Source organism: Narcine bancroftii, chromosome 2 (assembly GCF_036971445.1).
Source record: "Narcine bancroftii isolate sNarBan1 chromosome 2, sNarBan1.hap1, whole genome shotgun sequence".
NCBI classification, from domain to species: domain Eukaryota; kingdom Metazoa; phylum Chordata; class Chondrichthyes; order Torpediniformes; family Narcinidae; genus Narcine; species Narcine bancroftii.
This window is the reverse complement of record NC_091470.1, coordinates 231,650,838-231,677,239: the sequence shown is the minus strand read 5'-3', so window position 1 is coordinate 231,677,239 and position 26,402 is coordinate 231,650,838. Positions and strand designations below refer to the sequence as shown.

The 26,402-nt window shown below is 40.5% G+C and overlaps 1 protein-coding gene across 11 annotated transcripts in view; it reads right to left on the bottom strand.

Moving 5' to 3' along the window:
* The window catches only part of fam49bb (family with sequence similarity 49 member Bb), a 212,746-nt gene that overhangs the window by 12,343 nt on the left and 174,001 nt on the right, over window positions 1–26,402 (bottom strand). For all 11 annotated transcript variants that reach the window (XM_069920518.1, XM_069920523.1, XM_069920517.1 and 8 more), the window contains 4 exons: window positions 23,314–23,435; window positions 22,535–22,640; window positions 11,945–12,081; window positions 8,654–8,731 (listed from right to left, as the gene is read on the bottom strand). In XM_069920518.1, coding sequence (XP_069776619.1) covers window positions 8,654–8,731; window positions 11,945–12,081; window positions 22,535–22,640; window positions 23,314–23,435 — 443 coding nt within the window. The remainder of the gene's footprint in view (window positions 1–8,653; window positions 8,732–11,944; window positions 12,082–22,534; window positions 22,641–23,313; window positions 23,436–26,402) is intronic.

Sequence of the window (26,402 nt, the reverse complement as noted above, 5' to 3'; positions counted from 1 at the left end):
TGGGTCAGTAAGTTTGCAGATGATACAATGGTTGGAGGAGTTGTGGATGGAGCTGAAGGTTGTCGAAGGTTACAAGAGGATATAGACATGATGCACAATTGGGTGGAGAAGTGGAAGATGGATTTCAATCCGGATAAGTGTGAGATGCATTTTGTAAGGACAAACCAAAAGTCTGAGTACAGGGTTAATGGTCAATTAATTAAGAGTGTGGATGAACAGAGAGACCTTGTGGTTCAAATCATGCATCTCTCAAGGTCGCCACACAGGTTGATAGGATAGTTAAGAAGGCCTATGGGATGCTGGGCTTCATTAATCAGGGATTGAGTTCAAGAGTAGAGGGGTCATTTTGCAACTCTACAAATCTCTGGTGAGACCACACTTAAAATATTGTATTCATTTCTGGTCACCTCATTATAGGAAGGATGTGGAAACTATGGAAAGGGTGCAGATGAGATTTACCATGATGTTGCCTGGATTGGAAAATAATTCTTAAGAGCCAAGGTTGGCAGAGCTGGGATTTTTTTAATAAGATATTTTATTTATAAATTTTAAATCATATAATATTAATTATAACATATTCATACAGATATATAAATGAGTACCCCCCCCAACCTCCTTTATCCACCCCACTAACACCCTCCCTCCTCCCCCTTCAAGCTACAAAGAAAGAAGAAAGGAGATCATCACTTGAAAACAATAATAGTCAACCTTTTAGCTGTGGAAACAGAAACACGCACTGGAGTGGTTGAGAGATTAAATCTTCAAACCAAAAATTTTTTAAATATGGGCTCCATACTTCTACAAAAAAAATGATATTTATCTCTCAAATTATATGTTATCTTTTCTAAAGGAATACAGGATTTCATTTCAGTATGCCATCTTTGCATTCCTAAAACTAAATCAGATTTCCAAGTAATAGCCACACTCCCTGTGCTTTAGAATTAAAAGACAAAGCTGCAACTTGACTAACCCATTCTCTTTTTAACTTTTGATGTTCTTTCTCAGTTAGATGAGTTTCTTGCAAAAAAGCAATATCTACTTTCAACTTCTTATGAGCTAAAATGCTCTTCCTTTTAATTTGAATATTGAGTCCATTCACATTAAACATTACATAATTCAAACCATGTGTTACCATAATATAATTTTAAAAATATTCAACTCTCCTCTCCATCCCGGGTCATCCCAGGTCCACAGCTAACTTTCAAAACATCACATCTCCAAAGATAGAAAGTAAGAAACCCCAAATAATAAAATAAAAAGATTTTAAAAAAAACCCAGAAGCACTGATTAAGTCAGCACTAACTCCCTTAATTATGAGAAGTGGCTCTCACCACTATTGGCACGTGGCCTCAGAAGAAGAAAGCGGAAAAAAGAACTACCTGCCCAGATAGAATATCACACTTAATTTCCATCAATCAAGTTTGGTAAACTTCTTCAAAGTCTATTGACTTGATCATTATCGATTTCAACTTGAACCTGTCAGCTGTTTGATTTTTCTTGATCCTCTTCTATTTGTTGAATAACATTGTCTTCCATTCTGCTTATTATTAGGCAATGAATTAGTAAATTCCAAAGCTTCATGTTTTCGTTAGCAAAATATTATGCTTGAAATTATCCAGCAGTTCTTAAAGTTTTTTAATGGACATCGAAAAGCAAATCTATATCCCTTCATCCACAAAACTGACTTTGCTGGGTTAAATTCTTTTCTTCTTTTGACAAGTTCTTGACTCAAATCTGCATAGAAGATTCTGGATCATTTATTCTAGATCATTAAAGAGCTTTGTTGTTCCCTATCTTTTTGAACTAACATTTTCAAAATCATTTCACTATCTTGGTAATGTAAACATTTCATCAAAATAGAGCATGGCTGTTTGTCCTGGATATGTTTTTTTTTTCCTTAGATCTCTTTGTGCTCTATCAAGTTCCAAACCATTTGGAAAATTCTCTGATCCCAAAATTTCAGGCAGCCAAATTTGAAAAAATTGTACTGGATTTAGTGCCCTCAAAGTCCTCAGGCAAACCAACAATTTTTACATTATTTCTTCTGCTCTGATTTCCCAACATATCAACTTTTTGTAATAAAACTTTCTTCTGAATTTCCCACGCCGTAAAAGAATCTTCTATCTTGTTAACTGTATCTTTACATTCTTCTACCTCCATGCGACAATCCTGAGTTTTCTTAAAATTTTTGAACTTTAATTTTATCAAGTTTTATTACTAGTAGCTCCCAATTGAGTGGTAAAATCTGCTTTCACTTCAGCAAGATTTGCATCCATTTTTTTCAATAATTAAATCCATTATTTCAAAAATTTTATCCAAAATCTGTGGAGCAAGAGGTTTTGGGATAACATTTCACTTTACCTTGGATATACTAATCTCCTCCTTCTTCTTCTGATTCCTCTCCCTTTGATTGTGGCACAAGACTTTCCTCTTTCACTCCTACCTCTTCTTCTGTAGAAGTTGCCAGTGGTTGAAATTGCAAACGGGCTTTCTACTTGGCCCTCATTTGACCTACTACCATAGAAGTGGTCGGGTCTGCACACTCCGAATTAGTCACTGCGCATGCGTGTTGATTCTACAGTCAATTCTGTAGTTTTCTTCCGTGTTCCAGCGCCATCTTCTCCAGCTCCCCAAGAAAGTGGTGCTTGAGTTTGGATTCTTACCCATGGAGGCTTTGAAGATCGAGGCTGGAGAGGAACCAGGATCGGATGCTGAGTCTTCAAGGTAGGCCCAGTTTCTTCCATCACTGTAACTACAGATATAGCTGGGGTTTTTTTGCAGTTTGTGTTCTAGATTTTTTTTTTGCAGCCATCTTTTAAGACCACGAGAAGAATTTTTAAATTATTCAATACTTTAAAGAATTTTTTAAAAGTCGGGTATTAATTAATTCTGCCAGGAGAGGCGTTTTCCATATCTTCTCCCGATGCCATCACGCCACGCCCCCGGGACTTTTTTCTTTGGAGGGTAAGAAGGATGAGAATTCTACAAGATTATGAGAGGCATAGATAGGGTGGACAGCCAGCACCTGTTTCCCAGGGCAGGAATAACAAACAACAGAGGATACGAATACAAAGTGAAGGGAGGGATGTTTAGGGGAGACATCAGAGGCACTTTTAAAAAAAAAATCCAGAGTTGTGGGTGCCTAGATTGCTTTATCAGGGGTGGTGGTGGTGGAGGCTAAAACATTAGGGGTGAAGTGTTTGCGCTATGTGAGTGTGGAGAAGAACGACACGCATACCAAATCCTTGGAAAACAAGACTGGTTTATTGCTCTGGCCGTTGTGCTGATGTCAGGACCCCACATCATCGGAGCGCCGGCCTGGGATTGGCCAGCATTCCTGCTAGAGTTCCCCATCTTCCTGTCATGCAGAAGGTCACCTGGGATGACAGCCAATGTCACCCTCAGGTACATGCGTTCACCGCATTTGTCGGCTATTTTGTGGGCATTTAAAAGACTCTTGGACAGGCACATGGATAGAAGATAAATAGAAGATTACAGGGTAGGGAAGGTTTAGTACTTTTAAAAAAAAAACGAATATATGGGTCGCACCACATTGAGGGCTGAAGGGCTTGCACTGTGCTGTAGTGTCTACGTTCTATCTGCTAGGTACATCGTGGTGATGCAATTTTCCAGTTGCCTAGGTGAGCGCAGGTCTAACAACTCTCGAGGATCTGAACACTATTCCTGCATCATTGGTACTCATCCTTGTACCATAGACCCACACTGTCATCAGTGTGGCTCTTGTGCACTGTAGGAACTCATCAACTCCATTACTTATAAGCCATGTGGAAATACTACCACCTGTTAATTTCTCCAAGTCAAATGCATCCAGAGCTGGAAATTTACCACTATTCATTCCTTCACTAAATTTCTAAAATTCCCTCACCATCCCAACTGTTGGAGCACTCTGAATGCATAGATTTCATAATTTCAAGGCGAGATGCTGCTATTATCTTCTCAAGGGTAATTATGTCAAATTTAACAGCAACAACCAGAACTCACTGGATGCTGGAATAAATGTTGCCAGGAGCGGAGCACTCCAGTTACAAGGATAGATTGGATAAGCTGGGACTGCTATTCCAGGAGTAAAGGAGATGGAGTGGGATGGCACTGGTAGAGGAGTCAAAAGATAGAGGGCCAAGGTTTAAAGTGAGAGGAGAAAAATTTGAAGGGACTTGAGGGGCAAATTTTGAGAGGTTGGTGGGTATGTGGAACAAAAACTGCCACAGTAAATGGTAGAAACGTTTTAGTTTGATGGACAATTTGAACCAGTTTCCATACTGTATAACTCTAAAAGAAATTGTTGAGCCAAGAATCACATTCAAAATTTATTAGGGACAAAAAACTGGGAAGTAACAAAGTACAATTTTAATTAACTTTTTATATATTTCATTGAGTGTGAATGAAGATTCTCGTATGTATATGAAATTAGAGTAAATAAATCTTATAGTAAACAAGAAAGTCTGCAGATGCTGTGATCTTGGCTGCCTTTTTTGTGTAAACCACAATAAAGACATATAACCAACATTTCAGGCCTGAGCTTTTCATTAAGATATGACCAAAAAGCAGACAGGCCCCTGAATCAAATGGTGGGGAAAGTGGGCGGGAGAGGAGCACAGGCCCACAGACAACAGGTGGATATGGATGAGGGCAGAAGGGGGAAAAAAAAGCTGAAAGGTGATAGGGGCAGGTGATGGGAAGCTGAAGGAAAAGAGACAGGAGGGAGAAGAGCCTAATGAAACCAGAGAAATGCCCAGACAGGTGGGTGGTCCTGGTATGGCATTGCACAAGGTTACAATGGGACCACCAGATGTAGTAAATTATCTCAACAAATTCATAATGTTGCTTCACCTTTAATGTCCAATCTCTATACACCTCCATCCACCATATCGGAAGCTCAAAGCCTTTCATTTCTTTCTAAACAGACCCAACCAGTTCCCCTCCACCACCATCCACCTCCACTTGGCAGAATGTTCTCACCCTCAATAACTTCTCCTTTGACTCATCCCACTTTCTCCAAGTCAAAGGGCTAGCCATGGGTACTGGCATGGGTCCCAGCTATGCCTGCCTTTTTGTTGGCTATGTGGAGCAATCAAGTCTACACAGGGAAGATTTCTCAACTCTTCCTCCACTACAGTGACAACTACATTAGTTCTGCCTCATGCACTCATGATGAGTTCATCAATTTTATCTACTCAGAATCATGAAATTCAGTGTTTTGCAGCAGTATCATAGAATAAACATTCATGCTATAACCATCCTACAACATTACTATAAAAAAATTAAAATAATAGTACACAAAAAGTAAAGCAGTGCTGTTTCATTGATTGGTCAGGAATCTGATGGTAGCAGAGTGAAGAGGGAATGGCCTGGGTGGTGGGGGTCTTTGAGGATAGAGGCTGCTTTTTGCTTTAAGACACCTGCTCATGTAGATGTCCTTGATGGAGCGACGTCTGGTGCTTGTGATGTTGCAGGCTAAGTTAACAACTCTCTAGAATTTATTCTTGTCCTGAGAGTTGGCACCACCATATTGGGCAGTGATGCACCAGCAAGAATGCTCTACTCGGTTCAACTATAGAAGTTTACGAGAGCCTTCAATTACATATCGAATCTCCTCAGACACCTCACAAAATATAGCCACTTGCGAGCCTTCTTTGTGATTGCATCAACATGGAGGCTCCAAGACAGATCCTCAGATATGCTGACACCCAAGAATTTAAAATTGTTGACCCTTTCCACTATTGAGCCCCCAATGAGGACTGGGTTGTGCTCCCCTGACTTCCTCCTGAAGTCCACAATCATTCTTTGGTTTCGATGACATTGAGCACAAGGTTGTTGTTGTTGTTACACCATTCAATGAGCTGATCTATCTCTTTCCTGTACACTTCCTCATTGTCGTTTGTGATTCTGCCGACAGCAAACTTGTAGATGGCATTCAAATTGTGCCCGGCCACACAATCATGGGTGTATAATGAGTAGAGCAGTGGGCTAAGCACGCATCCTTGGGGTGCATGCACCTGTGTTGATAATTAGTGAGGAGACAACGTGGTTTCCAATTTGTACTGACTGTGGTCTTCTGATAAGAAAGTCAAGGATCCAGTTGCAGAGGGGAGTACAGAAGTCGAGAGTTTGTAGCTTCTTACCCAGCATTGAGGGAATAATGATATTGAAGGCCAAGCCTTAGTTGATGAAGAGCAGCCGTATGTATAAATTGTTCTTTTTGAGGTGATTTAGAGCTGAGTGGAGAGTCAGCGATATTGCATCTGCTGTGGAACGATTGATGAACTGCAGTGGTTCCAGATCTTTACTTAGTTATGTGTTAATTCTGTCCATGTCCAGCCTCTCAAAATACTTAATCACAGCAGAGGTTAGTGCTACTAGGCAGCAGTCATTGAGGCAGCTCACACGACTATTCTTCGGTACTGGGATGATTGATGCCCTTTTGAAGCAGGTGGAAACCTCTGACTGCAGCAATGAGAGATTGAAAATGTCTGTGACCACTCCGGCTAGATGGTTGGCACAGATTTTCAGTATCCTGCTCGGCACGCCATCAGGACCTGGCACTTTGCAAGGGTTCACCCTCTTGAATGATATTCTGACAACACCCTCAGAAACAGATAGCACAGGGTCCTCAGCCTTTTCAGGGATTATAGTAGGCACTATTTGGTTCTTCTTCTCAAAGCAGGCAACACTCAACTCTCACCCTGACCTCAAATTCTCTAGGTCCATCTCTGGCAACATTCTCCCCTTTCTCAATCTCTCTGTGTCCATCTTGGGAGACAACCTCTCCATAGACATTTTGCACAAAAACACCAACTCCCACAATTATCTCGATTTCACCTCTTCATATCCTATCCTTTGTAAGGATTCTGTTCCTTTCTCTCAAATCATTTGAGATGTCCTCCTTCTTCAAAATACATCTTCCTCTCTACCTCCATCAATATAGCTCTTATCCATATCTCCCCCATTTCCCACTCATTAGCCCTAGCTCCCTTTGTCCTCAGCTACCACCCCACCAGCCTCTGTAGCCAACATGTTAATTAATTAATTGGGGGAATGAGTTCAGGTGTCATAATGTAATGTTGTAGCTCTATGAATCTCTGGTGAGACCACACTTAGAATATTGTGCTCAGTTCTGGTTACCTCATTGAAGATGTGGAAGCTATGGAGAGGCAGCGAGGAGATTTACTAGGATGTTGCCTGGATTGAAGAATATGTCTCGTGAGGAAAGGTTAGCAAAGCTATGGTTTTTCTCTTTGGAACAAAGAAGAATGAAAGATGACTTAGAGGTCTATAAGATTATGAGAGGCATAGATAAGATAGAGATTCAATACCTTTTTCCCAGGGCTGGAGAAGCAAACACCAGAGGATATCTGTACAAAGTGAAAAGAGGAAACTTTTGGGAAAACATCGGGGTAGTTCTTTTTTCCCCCACCCAAAGTTATGGGTGCCTGGAATGCTTTGCCAGGGTTGCAATAGAAGCTGGAATAATGGAGGAATTTAAGAGACTTAGACAGGCAAATGAATGAAAGAAAGATGGAGGATTATGAGGTAGGAAGGAATTAGGTTTTTTTGGCAGGTATATATGGGTTAGCATATCATTGTGGGCAGTAGGGCCTGTACTGTTGTAATATTGTATGTTCTATATTATTCTCCTCAATTTTCATCACCTACAATGTGATCCCATCACCAAACACATTTTCCCCTCTCCTCCCTTCTCTATCTTCCGCAGATACCAGTCCTTCTGCGGCTCCCTCATCCTCTGTAGGGGTCATTTACTGCATCTGGTGCTCCCATTGTGGCCTTCTTTGCATGAGAAAGTCTAGATGCAGACTAGAAGATCATTTCATGGAGCAACTTCACTCGATCCACTGCAATAGCAGGAACCTCCCAATGGTCAACCATTTAAATTCCGCACCCCATTCCGATGCCAACATGTCTGTCCATGACCTTGTGCACTGCCAAAATGAGGCCACCTGAAAATTGGAGGAACAGCACCTGGTCACTCTCCAACTTGGCCATTAACATCAGCTTCTACTGTTTCTGTGGAGACCCTCCCCTGTCTCCCTCCCTCTCCACCAAGAGAGCTATCTACCCCCTCCCCCACCATATCACTTGCCAGCATTTTTCTCTTCTACTTTCCCATCTATATCCACCTATGACCTCTTGACTGTGGACCTGTGCTCCTACCCCCACCCCTCCCCCCATCATTCTATTTAGGTGCCTGCCTGATTTTTGCTAATACCTTGACAAAGGGCTCCCCAAAATGTTGGTTATGTCTATATTTTTGCTAGATAAAGAATACTGTGTGACCTGCTGAGTTTCTCCAGCATTTTTGTGTAAAAGATGTCTTAAATATTTCAAAATTCCCTCTCAATCAGAGAAGATTATAATCCATGTATAAATAATTGTTTAAGGTCAGAGAAATTTTGCAGCCCTAACTGAGGTTTTGTTCACCATTAAAATGGAGGCATGAAAGCAGAAAGTTTTATGTTTTCTTTTACAAAAGGTCTGGAAAAAACTGGGAAATCACACATTGTAGAGAAGGGATTTAAAAGAGCAACAACTGGATCTCCGCTTTAATTGCACGTCAGCATATTCTAGAAGATGCTTTTGTTTCCCTTTGCCAGAAAATCCCAAACATTTGACTTACTGGAACATTGTTGATCCTCATGCGACTTAAAGTTCTTCTATAGTAGCTGAAATCATTCTGTATAGCAGGATTAGTCATCTGTTTCATTTTTTAAAAAAAATGAAATTAAGTATGTGGTTTCTTACAAAAATACAATGATATAAAATTGAAAAGAAATCCATGATTCATTACAAAAGATATGCAAATAAACTGTGGCTGTTATATCCAGAAAGATTATTCATTGAATGGTCACAGGCAACATTAAGAAATATATCCAAAGATTTGTGTCTAATACCATATATTATAATAAAATAACCTACAACAGTTATCTGAAATTTCTATAATTATGATCAAGCCTATGCAAAATACAATGTGAAGCTTTAGAATCTGTATCTGCATTATTTTATGAAATCTTGATAACTGAATAGCATTCACAGACTTCTTCCCTTGTTTCTCCATCCACTGGTGCAATGTTTCTACTACTGATAGTGCTTGTGTGTACATGGCTAATCTCCTTCCCTACAGCATTTTAGATAATATATTCTGGAGTAGGTTGCATGAACCCCCTCTCCTTCCACCTCAAGCCTAGAATAAGTTGAATAAGATCAGAGATAATCTGTCCTTGTTCTCAACTCCATTTTCTTTCTTTTTAAAATTTAATTTGTTACATGTATTAAAGATCATATACAAATGTAATATAAATATACCAAAATCAATACATGCTTTTTCCAACAAATTTCTCCCCGTCCCTCCCACCCGCACCCTCCCACTCCAAAATCCCCATAAAGGACATGAAAAGGAAAAAAGAAAAAGAAAAAAATAAAAGATAGACAAAGAGTATGCTGGATATAGTTTAAGATTGAAACATATAGTATATATAAATAATTCTAATTACATATCTTCTTTCTTTGGCTTGGCTTCGCGGATGAAGATTTATGGAGGGGTAATATAATTAAGTATATAATGTATGTAATGACTAACTCTAATTCTATTTAAATATAACTAATTCTAAATCTATATGTGTGTGTGTGGGTATAGCCAAGGAGGAGATGAAGTTCAAGATGAATGATATATGATTATATACAATTATATAATAATCATATATGGAGACCAAATTTTTAAGAATTTATCATATCTATTCCTTAAATTATAAGTGATCCTTTCCAGAGGTATACAACTATGCATTTCTCCATGCCATATGTCCAATTCTAAATCTGCGTCCAATTTCCACAACACTGCTATACATTTTCTAGTTACAGTTAATGCTATTTTAAGAAATTTTTAATTTCGGCCTAATCCCTGAAATATTTCCTAGTAAAAACACATGGGATCTTGTGGAAGCTTAATATTTATTATCTGTTCAAGAAATTTTATTAACTTTGACCAAAATAGGTTCAGTTTAGGACACCATGTAGAATGTAAGAAGGTACCAACTTCTTGATTACATCTAAAACATTTATCTGACAATCAGATTTCAATCTGTTAAGTTTTTGTGGTGTAATAAATAATTGTAATTTACCATTTTATATCTAACATTAATTGTTTTTCATACTATCATAACAAATTTCAGCCCAATTCTTTTCAGGTCATTTAAATTGCATATTTTGTTTATTTTGTGTATGATCACTTAATGATTTTACTTTTTTCCCACAATTTATCTTGTAACCTGAAACTGCTCTATACTGTTGTAATCAGATTTGTAATTTATCTAGTTAAGTTACCAGGTCTGTTAAGTATACAATCACGTCATCTGCAAATACACTTATTTTATGTTTCCTTTCACCTTCTTTAAGACCTTATTAAATGTAGCAAAATTGTTAGCAAGTAGATTAGAAATTTTTTTACAGAAATTAATAAATAAGAATCAAACTGGGTTTATTAAAAATAAAATCTGTAGATAATGTTATTAGGTTAATGAGTTTTATTCATTTAGCGCAAAAAAGAGATGATAATTTAAGTATTTCAGTAGTTTTAGATGCAGAAAAAGAGTTTGATAGAGCAGAATGGGACTTTTTGTTTAAAAGACAATAAATTTGGATTAGGATCAGCATTTATAAATTGGACAAAAGCATTATATATTGAACCAAGAGCTACAGTGGTAACGAATGGGCAAATTTCAGATTATTTTCAATTAACGAGATCGACAAAACAGGAATGTCCATTATCGCCAGTTCTGTTTGTAATAATAATAGAATCAATGGCTGAATTAATCAGAACAGATTTCAACATTAAAGGTCAACTCCATTTTCTTGCCTATTCCGCTTTAACACTTGAAGTCAAAAAATGTCTACCTCAGCTTTAAGTATATTCAATGACTTAGTCAGACAGCTCTGTTGATCTCAAGATTCCAAATGTTCATATCATATTGAAGCATATTCTTTCACTTCTCCATTTTAAATATGTAACTCCTTATTTTGAAAATAGACTTCCTCTTTCTGGATGCCCATACAACTGGAATTATCCTCTCAACAGCTACTCTCTCAAAAGTATTCATCCTCAATATCAGTTCTCAATCTTAAATACTCCAGAGCACTGGCCCCAACCGAATAACTGTTCTTCATCCCCAGACCAAGTCAAAAGAACTTCTCAGAACTGTCTTCAAAGAAAGTCTGATCCCTCCTTAAACAAGGGGGAAAAAAGCAGATACAAGCTCAAAGTTCACTAAACTGTCCAAAGACTTCCCAACTTTTAATCTCCATCTCTCTTGAATTAACATATTATTTACTTATTGCAATATTTTTGGGTTTCATGTCCTGAAGCAACCAGATTTCTCTGTAAAGTAGCATTCTGTAATTACTCTACATTTCAACAGGATTTTAAATTTATACCCATCCTATCAAATAGACAACTTTACAGTTCCTCACATTATATTCCAATCACCAAACGTTTGCCTCCTTTCAACCCATCTAATTCCCTTTGGTGTTGCTATATCTCATCACAACTTATTTTTCATCTACCTTTGTATTGTCATCAAATGTGGCTACAACAAACCCAGTTCCTTCAACTAAGCTATGAACATAGATTAAATCAAGATTTGTAAATAACTGAGTTCACATTATTTAAAATGACCATATGTTCTTTCTCCAATATATTATGGATGTACTGAATCTAGAATTTTTGGTTCTGGATTTTGTTTAACTTGCAGCTTGTAGGTAGTAGAGGTCATCTCTTTTCTAACAAACACAGGAGTCCACCTAGTTTCTAAGATCAGCAAAAGATTGTTTTTGCGTGTAAAAATAGAAAATAGGGAGTCAAACAAGAACCTGACATCACATCACTTCAGTTCACTCACCACTGCACACATTTGCTCACCTTAAGTTCGTCAAACCGTAAAGTAAAATGAAGGATCTCAGCAAATTGCTTGGCAAGAGCCTGCTCTCGCTCAAGATGTTGTGTGGGACTGTATGGTGTGCTTGTCAGCGCTCCCAACAAGCCATGCAATGCTGCTTCTATAAGAAAGCATATATGGATAATTTATAGGAATACAAGAATTACAAAGCAAACAGATACTGAATGAGCTGATCAGAATTTATGGATGTTAACATCTGAATGATAGAGTCAATCCCTAATTCTGAGGTTTACAATACTTTTAGTGAAGAATGATTTTCAATTGAAATCCAAGATATTTCTTTAATTGGTTCCTTTGATATTGGCCCTTGTACATAGAAATCAACATCACGTTGCAATACAAGACCACAGAAAGAGGAGCAGAAATAGCCTCTTTAGCTCAAGGAGTCTGCCCTGCCATTTTATCATGAACTGATCCATTTTGCCACTCAGCCTTCTCCCAATAACCTTTGATAATCCAAATGTGTGTATTGCATCTTCAATCCAGCGAATTTAGTAAACATTGAGACTGAGTTTTTGTTGGGGAAAAAATACACAATTTTAATTTAGACTCATTCCAACATGAATGATTAGTAGAAATATCTTCACCTTCTATTTTATTGACCTTGTTACATTCCTTTGTGTACATTAATTTAAAATATATCCAATGGAATTATCTGAACCACAAAGTAAGTTAAAACCACTCAGAGACATATCTACGGAAAATAGCGCCTACGGCAAATATTGAAGTTGCACCCCTGTCCACACATCTGATCCATCTTTTAGATAATTACCATAACATCAGCTTAAAAATACAAGTCAAGCTTGTTAATCTTTTAATTAACAAATTATGGCACTGCACGGCCTTGCTTTCACTGACGCAAACTGGTCTACGATGTGATCAAAATCAGTTTCTTCCCTTTCTACACTGAGCAAAACAAGATCACAGTCTGCCTTGACCCATGGAGACTCAGTGCAGGTGCTCCTGAAGACCAGCAGGACAGACAGGCAGTCTTCGATGTGCATGTTGTTGAGGAAGTGCAGGACGACGAGCTCCTGCAGCCTGTCATCATTGTTCAGCAACTCCTGAAAAACACTTGGGCTTGCTCAGACCAAACACCTCGCCACTCGAGGAGGGGTCATTGATCGACATGGCCAGGCCTCACTACCAGATCCACACTCTAATGGCTGAGCTCATGGCCTTGGCCCCTGCATGCGTGCCAGAGTCCCGTCTCCTTGGAGAGTGCAGTATTTACTCCCATTCCCATGGTTACCGGCATACCACTTCTCCGGTTTGAACTGTTTAGCGGCAACAATGTTGATGCACAGGCACAGTGCCCAAAAATACTGTTCCTCAGAGGATGGGTTGTCTGACTTTAATGTAAACTACTAATTCGCACCCCCTTCAAGCGGTGTCCAGGGCACGTGCCATACCTGCCAACTTTAGATACGTCACTGATGCCGCTGGTCAGTAAAATTTGCAAGTATGCACACAAAGCTCCTTATTGTTCAGAAGCCCATTTGGTGCAAAACAATCCCTTTCAGGTCTCTCATGAACAGTTCATGAGTCAATTACACACTCCAGAAACATGTTTCTCGAATTTAGCATTGCTCTAAAGTGAAACTATGTGTGGGAATACTCAAAGTGCAGCATGAAAGAATCTCTTCAAAACTTAAAATGATGCAATACGGCACAGTTGGCATAGCGATTCGTGCAACGCCCTTACAACGCCAGCGATAGGGACTGGGGTTCAAATTCTTCACTGTAAGTTGTGACTTTTCCCCATGGGCTCTGGTTTCTTCCCATTAATTGAAACATTCTGGGGGGGGGGGGGGTGAGGGGGTATAGGTCAATTGGATGTAAACTGAGGGCAGGGATTCATGGGCTGAAATGGCCTGTTACCATGCTGTATGTCTACATTTAAACATATAAGAGAATTTGCCTTGCTTCATTTATGATTAGTTTCTTCATGTTGCAAAGCAACTTATCAGAGCATGCACATTTTTTCATGTTATTTCATCAGTCTTGACACTTTTCACCTAATAGATATTTCTTTTTTTCTCTTTACCAAATCATTAATGCCATCAGTTGGCCTGAGGTTTACATTTAGAAAATACAATAAAATTATCTTAGGGGATCCTTGGCCTGAGGATAGCATTTGTGTATATATTTAAAAATTGGCTGATGGGGGCAAATGTGGAACCCATGTAACTTGTCATAAATGGGTGCAATAAGTGTTTTATGGCAGCTGAGTGTATTGTTGAGTTGATATATTCCAGGGGTGGCCAAACTTGCTTAACATAAGAGCCGCATACCATAAACTTCAGATGTTTGAGAGCCAAAACAATCACGCGATTGAAAGCCACACCCACTAACACTATCGTTAGCCCCTTTCAAGTGGCCGTAATACCCGAATGTAAAGCCGCCTAAATTTCCCGAATGCAGCTGTCGGGAGGCCACCTGAAAGCAGAGAACCCGTCCCCAAGGTGTACTTACTCAACCCACCTCGGGGAGGTATATTCTCCACTTCTGAGCACTCCTGCTAGCCGCTTTCAGATGCCTAGTCAGGGGCGGGCTGATGACGATCAGCTGGCGACCCAACTCCCTGCTGCCTGACAGCACCCACCACCCCCGGCGCAGGAGGTTGCCCACCTCTGAGTGTTTTTGGAGAAAGTAGTTTCCAATCCTTGTCTTGCAAATCATCCATTTGCAAAATGCTGATACACTGTACATAATGAGGAAGCATTGTTTCAAAGGGAGCAATTTTGCAAAAGATTTTTTTCTAATCAAGTCTACACACCAAAAGATCCCCCTAGGCACCTCAAAGCAGCAAAGCAGCTAGCAGCTTTCAGGTGTCTAGCAGCGGGCAGGCTGCTGTCAGTCAGCTGGCAAACCGCTGACAGCCACCCCCCCCCACCCCCACTGCCAACACCTACTATCCCCGTGAGCTGCACATTACATGTCAAAGAGCCGCAGTTTGGCCACCCCGATATATTCTTTCCACTATTTAGTCTAGGCTCCTTCATGCTCCAATGAAGGGATTTGAGGTTCTCAAATAATATTCTAAATGCTCCTCTGCATGGAGTGGTCATGTGCCACTGTTTTCTATGTACCAGTGAAAATGTTAGAAACATTTTTGAAGAAAATTTTGTTTCATTTCAATACCTGGTAATTGCAAGATGTGACAGACTTCAGAGTTGAATACTGGTTTCTGGAGCACTGCCAGGCAAGCACAAGACATGGTCCACCTACTGGAGACAACTGGGTGCAATTAGTGTCTCAATGCTGGGCTGAGAGAGGAAATTCATATTGTTTTGATTTGGAGAAATTTGTAGAGACAACATTGGTAGCACCTTTTTGTTGTTTAGAGGTGCCTACTGTCTTAATAGTACACTAGATGTAATAATTGATGAAATAACCTTTGTGGAGAGACTGATTGTGAAAGAAGCCCACTTCTCCCTAAATCTCATTATCTTTTTCTTTGGCTTGGCTTCGCGGACGAAGATTTATGGATGGGGTAAATGTCCACGTCAGCTGCAGGCTCGTTTGTGGCTGACAAGTCCGATGCGGGACAGGCAGACACGGTTGCAGCGGTTGCAGGGGAAAATTGGTTGGTTGGGGTTGGGTGTTGGGTTTTTCCTCCTTTGCCTTTTGTCAGTGAGGTGGGCTCTGCGGTCTTCTTCAAAGGAGGTTGCTGCCCGCCAAACTTTGAGGCGCCAAGATGCACGGTTTGAAGCGATATCAGCCCACTGGCAGTGTTCAATGTGGCAGGCACCAAGAGATTTCTTTAGGCAGTCCTTGTACCTTTTTTTGGTGCACCTCTGTCACGGTGGCCAGTGGAGAGCTCGCCATATAACACGATCTTGGGAAGGTGATGGTCCTCCATTCTGGAGACGTGACCCACCCAGCGCAGCTGGATCTTCAGCAGCGTGGACTCGATGCTGTCGACCTCTGCCATCTCGAGTACTTCGACGTTAGGGATGAAAGCGCTCCAATGAATGTTGAGGATGGAGCGGAGACAACGCTGGTGGAAGCGTTCTAGGAGCCGTAGGTGATGCCGGTAGAGGACCCATGATTCGGAGCCGAACAGGAGTGTGGGTATGACAACGGCTCTGTATACGCTTATCTTTGTGAGATTTTTCAGTTGGTTGTTTTTCCAGACTCTTTTGTGTAGTCTTCCAAAGGCGCTATTTGTCTTGGCGAGTCAGTTGTCTATCTCATTGTCGATCCTTGCATCTGATGAAATGGTGCAGCCGAGATAGGTAAACTGGTTGACCGTTTTGAGTTTTGTGTGCCCGATGGAGATGTGGGGGGGCTGGTAGTCATGGTGGGGAGCTGGCTGATGGAGGACCTCAGTTTTCTTCAGGCTGACTTCCAGGCCAAACATTTTGGCAGTTTCCGCAAAACAGGACGTCAAGCGCTGAAGAGCTGGCTCTGAATGGGCAACTAAAGCGGCATCGTCTGCAAAGAGTAGTTCACGGACAAGTTTCTCTTGTGTCTTGGTGTGAGCTTGCAGGCACCTCAGATTGAAGAGACTGCCATCCGTGCGGTACCAGATGTAAACAGCGTCTTCATTGTTGAGGTCTTTCATGGCTTGGTTCAGCATCATGCTGAAGAAGATTGAAAAGAGGGTTGGTGCGAGAACACAGCCTTGCTTCACGCCATTGTTAATGGAGAAGGGTTCAGAGAGCTCATTGCTGTATCTGACCCGACCTTGTTGGTTTTCGTGCAGTTGGATAATCATGTTGAGGAACTTTGGGGGACATCCGATGCGCTCTAGTATTTGCCAAAGCCCTTTCCTGCTCACGGTGTTGAAGGCTTTGGTGAGGTCAACAAAGGTGATGTAGAGTCCTTTGTTTTGTTCTCTGCACTTTTCTTGGAGCTGTCTGAGGGCAAAGACCATGTCAGTAGTTCCTCTGTTTGCGCGAAAGCCGCACTGTAATTCTGGGAGAATATTCTCGGCGACACTAGGTATTATTCTATTTAGGAGAATCCTAGCGAAGATTTTGCCTGCAATCATTATAGATCTTTATTATTGGCATTAGTGGAGGAGCGGGGATGATAGAGGGGAAATGAAGGCTGATAGAACATTGTTGCATGTTGCAGTTTAGGCTTCCCCTTCTCCTACAAACATCAATGTTGACATGGAGCTTAGTCTCTGAATATGAAAATGACAGCATTGTCTGTGTACTCTTACTCAGTGAAGGAGACCAGAATGACTTTGGTTAAATCAATGGCAAAGGGTGAGATGTATGTTCAAGTCAAGTTTATTGTCATCTGATTGTACACCTGACGAAACAGCATTCTCCAGTCCTCTCTGCAAAATACGCAGTCACCCAACCAGACATAACACACATACAGACAACACTTATGCAGGACAAGCATTTCATCTGTACAAATAAATAAATAGTTTCAGAATGAGAGTCTCGGATGGTTAGTATGAGAAGTTCCTTTGGTTGTTCAGCATTCTCACTGTCCATGGGAAGAAGCTGTTCCTCAGCCTGGTGGTACTTGTTCTGATATCTCTTTCCCGATGGGTAAGAGATTAGAGTTGTGTTAAATTGAGACCAACTTGTGTAACCATGCTGTGTCATCTCTGAGTGAAGCTGAAAGAAAATGGTCTTCGACATATAATCCTTTCAGCACATGTATTTTATTAATTTCAGTTCTATTTTGCAGTGTCAGAATTTTGATTTAATTAAATCAGTTTGTATGTCAAAATTCTTACTCTCGATGTCACCTTCAGAATTTAACACACGACCAATCTTTAAACTCACGTCTACTGAAATACAGGTATGAGGCACTTAATGTTCGTTCTGGCAACATCTGATCGCATATACTTCCGTGGTCCCATAATTATTCAGTTACTGCGAGCATGTGTGGAGCAATTTAGAAAAAGTGATCACCAGCTATAGGAAATTGTATACTCTACACAGACACTGATCCCACTCCCCTATGTTGGTCCCCACACTGATCCCATTGTCCTGCACTCCCCACAGTTCCATGTCAGTCCCCACACTAATCCCACTGCCCTGTTCTCTCCCTACAGCCCCATGTTGGTCCCCCACTGATCCCACTTCCCCACTCTCTGCCCACAGCCCTGTGTTGTCCCCACACTAATCCCACTCCCTTGTTCACTCCCCACAGCCTCATGTTGGGCCCCACACTAATCCCACTGCCCTGTTCTCTACCCACAGCCCTGTATCGGTCCCCGCTGATTCCACTGCCCGGTTCTCTTCCCATAACCCTGTGTCAGTCCCCAATCTGATCCCACTGCCCCACTCTTTGCCCACAGCCCCATGGCGGTTCCTATACTGATCCCACTGCCCCACTCTCTCCTCACAGTCTTGTGTCAGTCCCCATACTAGTCAAACTGCCCCACTCTCTTCCCACAGTCCTGAGTCATTCCCCACATTGATCCCTACTTACAAATAGAAAGTGTACAGGTACACTACAGTATCCTATTTTATTTTGTTAACTATATAATATGATGTTTGCACAACATCCACATCAAATGATGCCCAATTTCAAGGAAAGTATAATGGACGTTAAGCAGCGCATACCTGTATTTTTATCTTGAATAACAATTTTATTAAATCACATTTCTTACAAGTGATTATTTTCTGCAAATCCCTTCCCCCACTCGAAGACCTTCAATCCTGGACCTGACCTATCCCTTTCCATACTTAAGTTGATGCTAATGGACCCATGATCACTGAATTAAAAGTTCTCACCAACGCACATTTCCGTCACCTGCCCTATTCCGTTCCCTAACAATAGATCTAACACTGCCTCCCCTCTAGTAGGCATGTCAACATACTGCTGTAAAAAGCAATCCTGCACACATTGTACAAAGTCTAAGCCATCCTGCCCTCTCACTGATTGTGTTTCCCAATCAATGTTATGAAAATTGAAATCCCCAACTATCACAACCCTATTTCTACTACACATCTCAGCTATTTCCCTGCATATTTGCTCCTCCAGTTCCCTATTCTCTTTTGGCAGCCTATAATATACCCCTATATTGGAGGCCCCACCTTTCTTATTTTTTAGTTCAACCCACAGAGTCCTACAGTCTATCTTGCCTCAGCACCACTGTAATATCTTCCCTGACAAGCAACGTCACACCTTCCCCTCGTACCCCGCCAATTCGGTCACGTCTAAAGCAATGAAATCCCTGAATATTTAACTCCCAGTCACAACCTTCCTTCAACCATGTCTCACTAATTGCTATCACATCATTATGCCACGTGTCAATCCACACCATCAGTTCATCCACCTTGTTCACCACACTCCTTGCATTGAAATAAATGCATCTCCAAGATCTTCCACATTTAACTTTCTGCCTCTCACCCTCTCTACAATTGTTACTATGGCCACTATTTATTACCTGCTGCTGTTCCACCTCCAGATTGTGTGAAAAAGCCTTTTTTCTTTGCCTAAAGACTCTGTTCTTGTTATCGTCCATGACATGAACCCTTGTCCCCAATCTTACTATTTTCTTTCTTCTTCCTTCTTTGGCTTGGCTTCGCGGACGAAGATTTATGGAGGGGGTAAGAAGTCCACGTCAGCTGCAGGCTCGTTTGTGGCTGACAAGTCCGATGCGGGACAGGCAGACACGATTGCAGCGGTTGCAAGGGAAAATTGGTTGGTTGGGGTTGGGTTTTTCCAGGAGACTGGTAATTCTGGGATTTAGATGTCCTACAGTATAGGACCCTTTTCCCCCAGAAACAGTCCCAGTGGTCCAAGAACTTAAAACCCTGTATTTTACTCCACCCTTTCAACCACATATTCAATCTCCACCTGACTATTTTTTCCCTCACTATCACGTGGCACAGGAAGTGATCCAGAGATTACACCCTTAGTGGTCCTTCTTCTGAGCTCCCTGCCTAACTCCTTATATCCATTTTGCAGGACCACTTCTTCTTTCCTACCAATATCCCTGAACAGAAAACATTTTAAATATTAAATTAAGTAGCAATATTTGTTTTTAGTGGGTGGTGTTTAAAATGTCTTTTAATGTTGAATTTTAACATTGAGCTTGCATTTCTGCAATAGCCACTAGGTGTCACTACAACCACACATTCCCAATCTTAGTGGAAGGCAAAATTATAATAAATTGTCAATTTTCCTATGGAATTGTTAATTGTTATTTAAGTCCTTTGATCTCATTGTGACAGTTTTCTTAGCTGTCCAGTTAATGATTACAGTCAGATTTCCTTCTAGGAGCTGTGTATAATGGAAAGACCTAATTTAAAGTCATAGAATTAGAGAGCGCATGTTAATAGACCCTTTGGCCAAACTCTTCAATGCTGAGCACAGGGCTAACCTGAATTAGTCCCATTTGACTGCATTTAACCCTAGCCACTTGCCTGTGTAAACAGCTTTGAAACATTGTAATTGTACTTGACCACTTACTCTGGCAGTTTATTCCACATATCTACTACCCTCTGTGTGGGAAAACTTGCTCCTCAGGTATGGTTTAAAGCTTTCCCTTCTCACCTTAAAGTTATGCCCTTCAGTTTTAGACTCCCTTAACCTGGGGGAGGAGGTGGAAGGGAGAGAGAGGGGGAGAAACTGTGACAATACACCTTATCTGCCCCACACAATTTTATATACCTCTATAAGATCTCTCCTCAGTCTATGCTCCAAGGTAAAACAGCCTCAACTAACCAATTTCTCCTCATAACTCAAGCCATCCAGTCCCAGCAAGATCCTTGTGAATATTTTCTGCACATTTAAATGACCATTCCTGCAGCTTAATAACCAGATTTCCGCATACCTCCAGTGCAGCCAGTATTTCTTATACAACTGAAAGATGACATCACAGCTCTTTATCCTGACAGATGAAGACAAATGTGCCCAATGCCTTCTTTACCACCCTTTGTCATTTTAAATGAACTATGTACTTGTACCACCTGGGTCTTGATGTGGTACAACACTGTCTACAGATCTACCATTTACTGTGTATGTCCTGCTCTGGTTTAACCCACCAAAATGCAACATTTTGCACTCGTTCAAGTCGCATTTTGTTTGCCCACTTTCACAGTTGGTTTGGATCCTGGTGTAATCTTAGATAACTTTCTTCACAGTCGACTATGGCACCAATTTAACTGTTATCTGCAAACTTTTTGATCATGCCACCTACATTTTCATCAAAATCGCTGGTAAAGACAACAATCAAGATGGATCCCTCCAGCCACCATCATACCACAAACAGCGGCCTCCATTACCACCCAAATGGCCAGCTCAAACTGGACCCCAAGTGGACTAGCCAACGATGTAGGACCTTATCAATAGCTTTGCTAACGTTCCTAATGTTCACGTGGAGATAATCCGCTGTGCCCTCATCAGTCTTCTTCATCACCTCTTCAAAAACCTCAAATTCACAAGACCCTATTTCCTTCCCATACAGCCTTGCTGGCAATCCCCAATCAGTTCTTGCCTTTCCAAATCCTCAGGATTTCTCAGAATTCCCATGTAATGTTAGCCCAATCAGCCTGTAGTTTCTTGGCTTGTCCTTGCAAGCCTTAAATAAAGGCACAGTATTAGCCTTCCTCCAATACTCTGGAGCTAACATATATATATTATACATATCTTTACAGAGCCACAGCAATTTCTTCACTGGCTTCCCATCAAGTTCTAGCTACACTAGATCAGGACTCTGGAATTTATCCACTGTTATCTACAAGATTGTCTCTTGTAATGTTGTTATGTTTCAGAACATAATACAGGTGAAAAGTAGTCATTTAAAGACGTCACTCTTATGGCTTCAGATATAGATGACCACACAGATCTTTTCCAAACGTGTCATTTCACTGCACAATCCATTTAGATTACTCACTCTCCTTTCCCTTCTTCCTGCACCACCCTGACAAAACTATTTCACTCCTATTTCATCTCCCCTGCTCCTCTTCCCATGTACCCTTTTCTCTGTCCTTCCCTGTTCTCCAGTCTAGTTAGTCCACATCTTCCAAGTCCTGTTTCTGTTAGTTTGAATTTCACATGTAAATCCATAGGAAATGAATGCCTACTCAAAGAATGTATGCTGCATGACATTTTCTCCACAATAATTCCCTATAAAACCATCATTGTTTCTGTCCTCAGCTTCCTTCAGTAAGTGTTACAACTTAGGTGGAATTTATTTTGCAGGTCAGTGGCTCACCATTAATCAAAACATTTCAAGGCATTATTTCCCACTACAGTCTTCCACTTGATGTGGAAATCTGATCTTATGTAACAATAAAATAAATTATTTACTGAGAGTTATACATCTCTTCTGACGTACAACTGTAAATGATTTTCCATAACCACATCAGTCAAAAATAAAATTTCAGTGTTTCACAAATAACAAAACTACAATGAACATGTGTAATCATTGAATAAAAATACCAGTTCAACATTTTAATAACAAATCATGTTTGATGGATACATTATATCCATCATAATGGTGAAAAAGTTGAAACTTGAAAATCAATATATTTTGTTCACAATATTGCACTTCTAATAATTACCCTATTGATAAAGCAAGAAAAGTCACATTGTGCCCCATGTATGAATGAAAGAAAATGTACCTAATCTCTGGGAGAACTCATAGAACTTCTTCAGTTTTCCTACTAGTGGACATACTGCACTCCATGCTTTCTCTTGCAAATTTTCATCATTTGGATGCTGTATTGCCTTTAAAATAGAGACTTGTTAATTTTAGATTGAGGAAAATGAAATCACATAATCTCAAAGCAGATCGAAAGTCAACTAGTAAAGAGGCTATGCAAGAAATTAAATTGATACTGTTTCCTTAGAGCTTGTTCAATGATCTCGACATTTCTGATAAGATATCATACCACAAGAGAATATTATGAATTCATTCTGAAGTACCAGAGCTTGCCTTTCCTGGGCCAGATGGCACACAAGCATTAGGAATTTTTAAACCACTTTATAACTTGTAAGTATGTATACACAAGCTCTTCCAAATGTTCACACACTATCCCATTGCTATTTAGAAATTGCTTGCTTCTCTTATCTTCAAAACAACCAATGTCATACTTCATATTTAATGCTGTATTTAGGCATATCTGAAAGGTGTGAACTACATTATGTAAATACAAGACCTTTCTTACCAATGTACTACATAAAAAGAACTGATCATACCCTCGCTTTAGTATGATGAATGTAGCATCTGACTAGTTTGCCAAAAGCTGATAAGGGAATTGTTTCTGTGTGTTAGGATTTTATGAGACATTCCAAACTGCATTTTAATTTTCTCCATAGATCTTGAATTTATGAGATTTTGGACATCAAACGCTCATTCATTTATTGATCAATGCACAAAAAATAAAAACCAAAAGAATACCTCTCTTATTTCATGTCCTGCACCTCTGTACGACTGTAGATCATTCAAGATTCCCTCTGCATCCTTTAGCACTACATTCACCTGATTAAATACTTCTCTCTCAGCTTCTGTAGGCTGTGCATCTGAAATTAGGGCATACGTATTCCTTATAAACAGAATTTAATATAAAAAACTAATTATGAAACATTTACGCAAGTACAATACTAATGTTGATATGAAAAGTTAGTCACATAAAAATCTATGCATTTTCCATTTAGATTCTTGAAGCTTGTGCCCATCTACAAATTTGTTAAAGAAAAACTGAGAGCAGTACCAAATTTTGAATTGCAAGTTATTCCATGGCAAGCAAATGTTCAGAATTCTAAATGTCTTAACTCCAAGTTAAAACAAATTATGGGTCCTCAAGATATGATAACCTTTAAAGGGGTGGGGGGGGAAATGCTTGTACATTTTATGAAACAAAATGGTAGAAATAAAGATTTAAAGAAATTGACAGTTGCTGTGGAACTGTAGTTTTGGATACTTTATTCAAATATCAATTTTAAAGTAGCAATATACCCGAAGTACATGACCAGGTACTAAGGTAAACCTTGATTAGCAAGGAACATTTGCAGAATACTGAACGCAATGAAGAGATAGAAATTCCAGAATGTTCAGCCTCAGAGTAAATTGGTTGACAGATGCGTTAGTAGCTAGAGAACAGAATTTTTAATTGGAATTTAGAAACATTTTTTGGTTATTCCAATATTCAGTTAGAGGATATTTTGTGCTTTTCCAGATATTAACAGGCAAGGACTACTAAATAATATCAAACAAGACAATTGTGAATGGATCAAGATGAAGTATTAGTAGGGAAGAACTGTGTGTTATCATCCCACATCTGTAAACCACCATACTTCTGGATAATGATAATGAGCAACACCATATCAAATAAAATTAGGAAAGGGAAAATTTGGTTCCTTGGAATATACTTGAGGTAAAAATAAAATATTAGAGTGGGAACAGACACTATTGTTGAGATTACTTAACAGAATTTATTGATAACTGTAGCAATACTTTTTCCTCAGTTTATGTAAATCTACTTTAAATTTGGATCAAAATACTTCAGATCAACTATTTTTATTATAAAACAGCAATCACAACAGGGCCCTCTAAAACAAATTTGACAATGGTATTGATTTAATTTTGGATGTAAGGTCAGACTCAGGGTCAGAGGAGACAGTGAGTCAGTGCCTGGTGTCGGGTGAGAGGAGGAGGAGCCAAGAGACAGCATCAGAGGGTGAGTAGAATAAATAGCTGGACTTACTAATTTGGTTAGTCCAATCTATATGTAAATTCGAGGTGGGAGTCGAAGGAGGACAAGCTCTGAGAGAGTGACGTGGAGGTAAGCAGTTAAATACAAGGACTTACTGGGGCTTGGGCCTACTCAAATCAGGCTGGGAGTCTGAGGAGGCAGCAGCTGGAGTTTGAGCTGAGTCAGAGGAGCAGGAGCTTGGAGAGAGTGACTGGGTTAATTGGTCAAGGTTAATTGGTCAAGGGGCCAGTAAAAGGAGTAACAGGGGAGGGAGCGGCCAGCGAGGAGCGGCGCACTGAGTGAGTAGTGCACTGAAGGAGTGGGACTTCCAGCCTTTGGCTCAACAGGCTTAGGCAAAAGCAGGCGAGGAGAAGGGTAAGTGGCATTATTTTAGCTCAGCCACGCCTATCGGGTTAGTGCTTTGTACTGGATGTCAGATGTGGAAACCATGGGTGAGTCCCACCCTCCCAAATAGCCACATCTGCGTCAGGTGCACCGAGATGCAGTTCCTTAAGGTCCGAGTTGGGGAACTGGAGCTGCACGTTGAGGACCTACAGCTGGTAAGGGAAAGTGAGGAGTTGATAGATTCAACTTTCAGGGACATAGTTACCCCAAGACCAGATGTGTCAGGTAAGTGGGTAACTGTCAGGGGAGGGAAGAAAAATACCAGGAAAATGGAGAGCACACCTGTGAATATCCCTCTCAGTAACAGGTATATTTTGTTGGATGCTGTTGAGGGAGATGACCTGACAGAAGCTGGCAGCAGTGACCAGGTCACTGGCACTGAGCCTGGCATGGTGGACCAAAAAGTAAAGAGGAATGCAGTGGTCACTGGGGACTCCATTGTCAGAAATACAGACAGGAGATTCTGTGAGCCAGATAGGTATACCCGCATGGTGTGCTGCCTCCCTGGTGCAAGGGTGCGGGAAATCTCAAATCGGATCCAGGGTATTCTAAAAGGGGAAGACGAACAGCTTGATGTCTTGGTACATGTGGGTACCAATGACATAGATAAAAAGAAGGAGGAAGTACTGAAAAAGGATTACAGAGAGCTAGGACAGAAACTAAGAAATAGGACAGCCAGGGTGGTGATCTCTGGTTTGCTACCTGTGCCAAGTGCAACTGAGGACAAAAATGGAAGGTTAAGAAAAATGAATGTGTGGCTGAGGGGCTGGTGTAAAGGACAGGGTTTTGGCTTCTTGGATCATTGGGATCTCTTTTGGGGAAGGCATGACCTCTACAAGAAGGATGGGTTACACCTAAACCCAAAAAGGGTCAATATATTGGCAGCTAGGTTTTGTACAGCCGTCGGGTGTGGTTTAAACTAATTTGGCAGGTGGGTGGGAACCTGTATGATAGGGCAAAGGACAGAAAAGATAAAACAGGAAAAGTTAGGTTAGGCAGCGAAAGTAAAAAATCAGAAAGAGCAAGGAGGGTGAAAAAAGCAAATCTGGAGGCTTTATATCTTAATGCAAGAAGCATTCGGAACAAGGTAGATGAATTAGCTGTGGAAATTGAGATAAACAAATATGATTTGATTGGGATTACAGAAACATGGCTGCAGGAACTTAACATCCCGGGATATGATATTTAGGAGGGATCGGCAAGAAAGAAAAGGGGGTGGGGTAGTATTGATGGTGAGAGAAGGGACAGGAAGGATATTAACTCAGAAGATGTGGAATCTATATGGGTAGAACTGAGGAATAGCAAGGGGCAGAAAACGTTAGTGGGGGTGGTATATAGGCCTCCAAATAGTAGTGTAGAGGTGAGGGAAGGCATTAAAAGAGAAATTAGA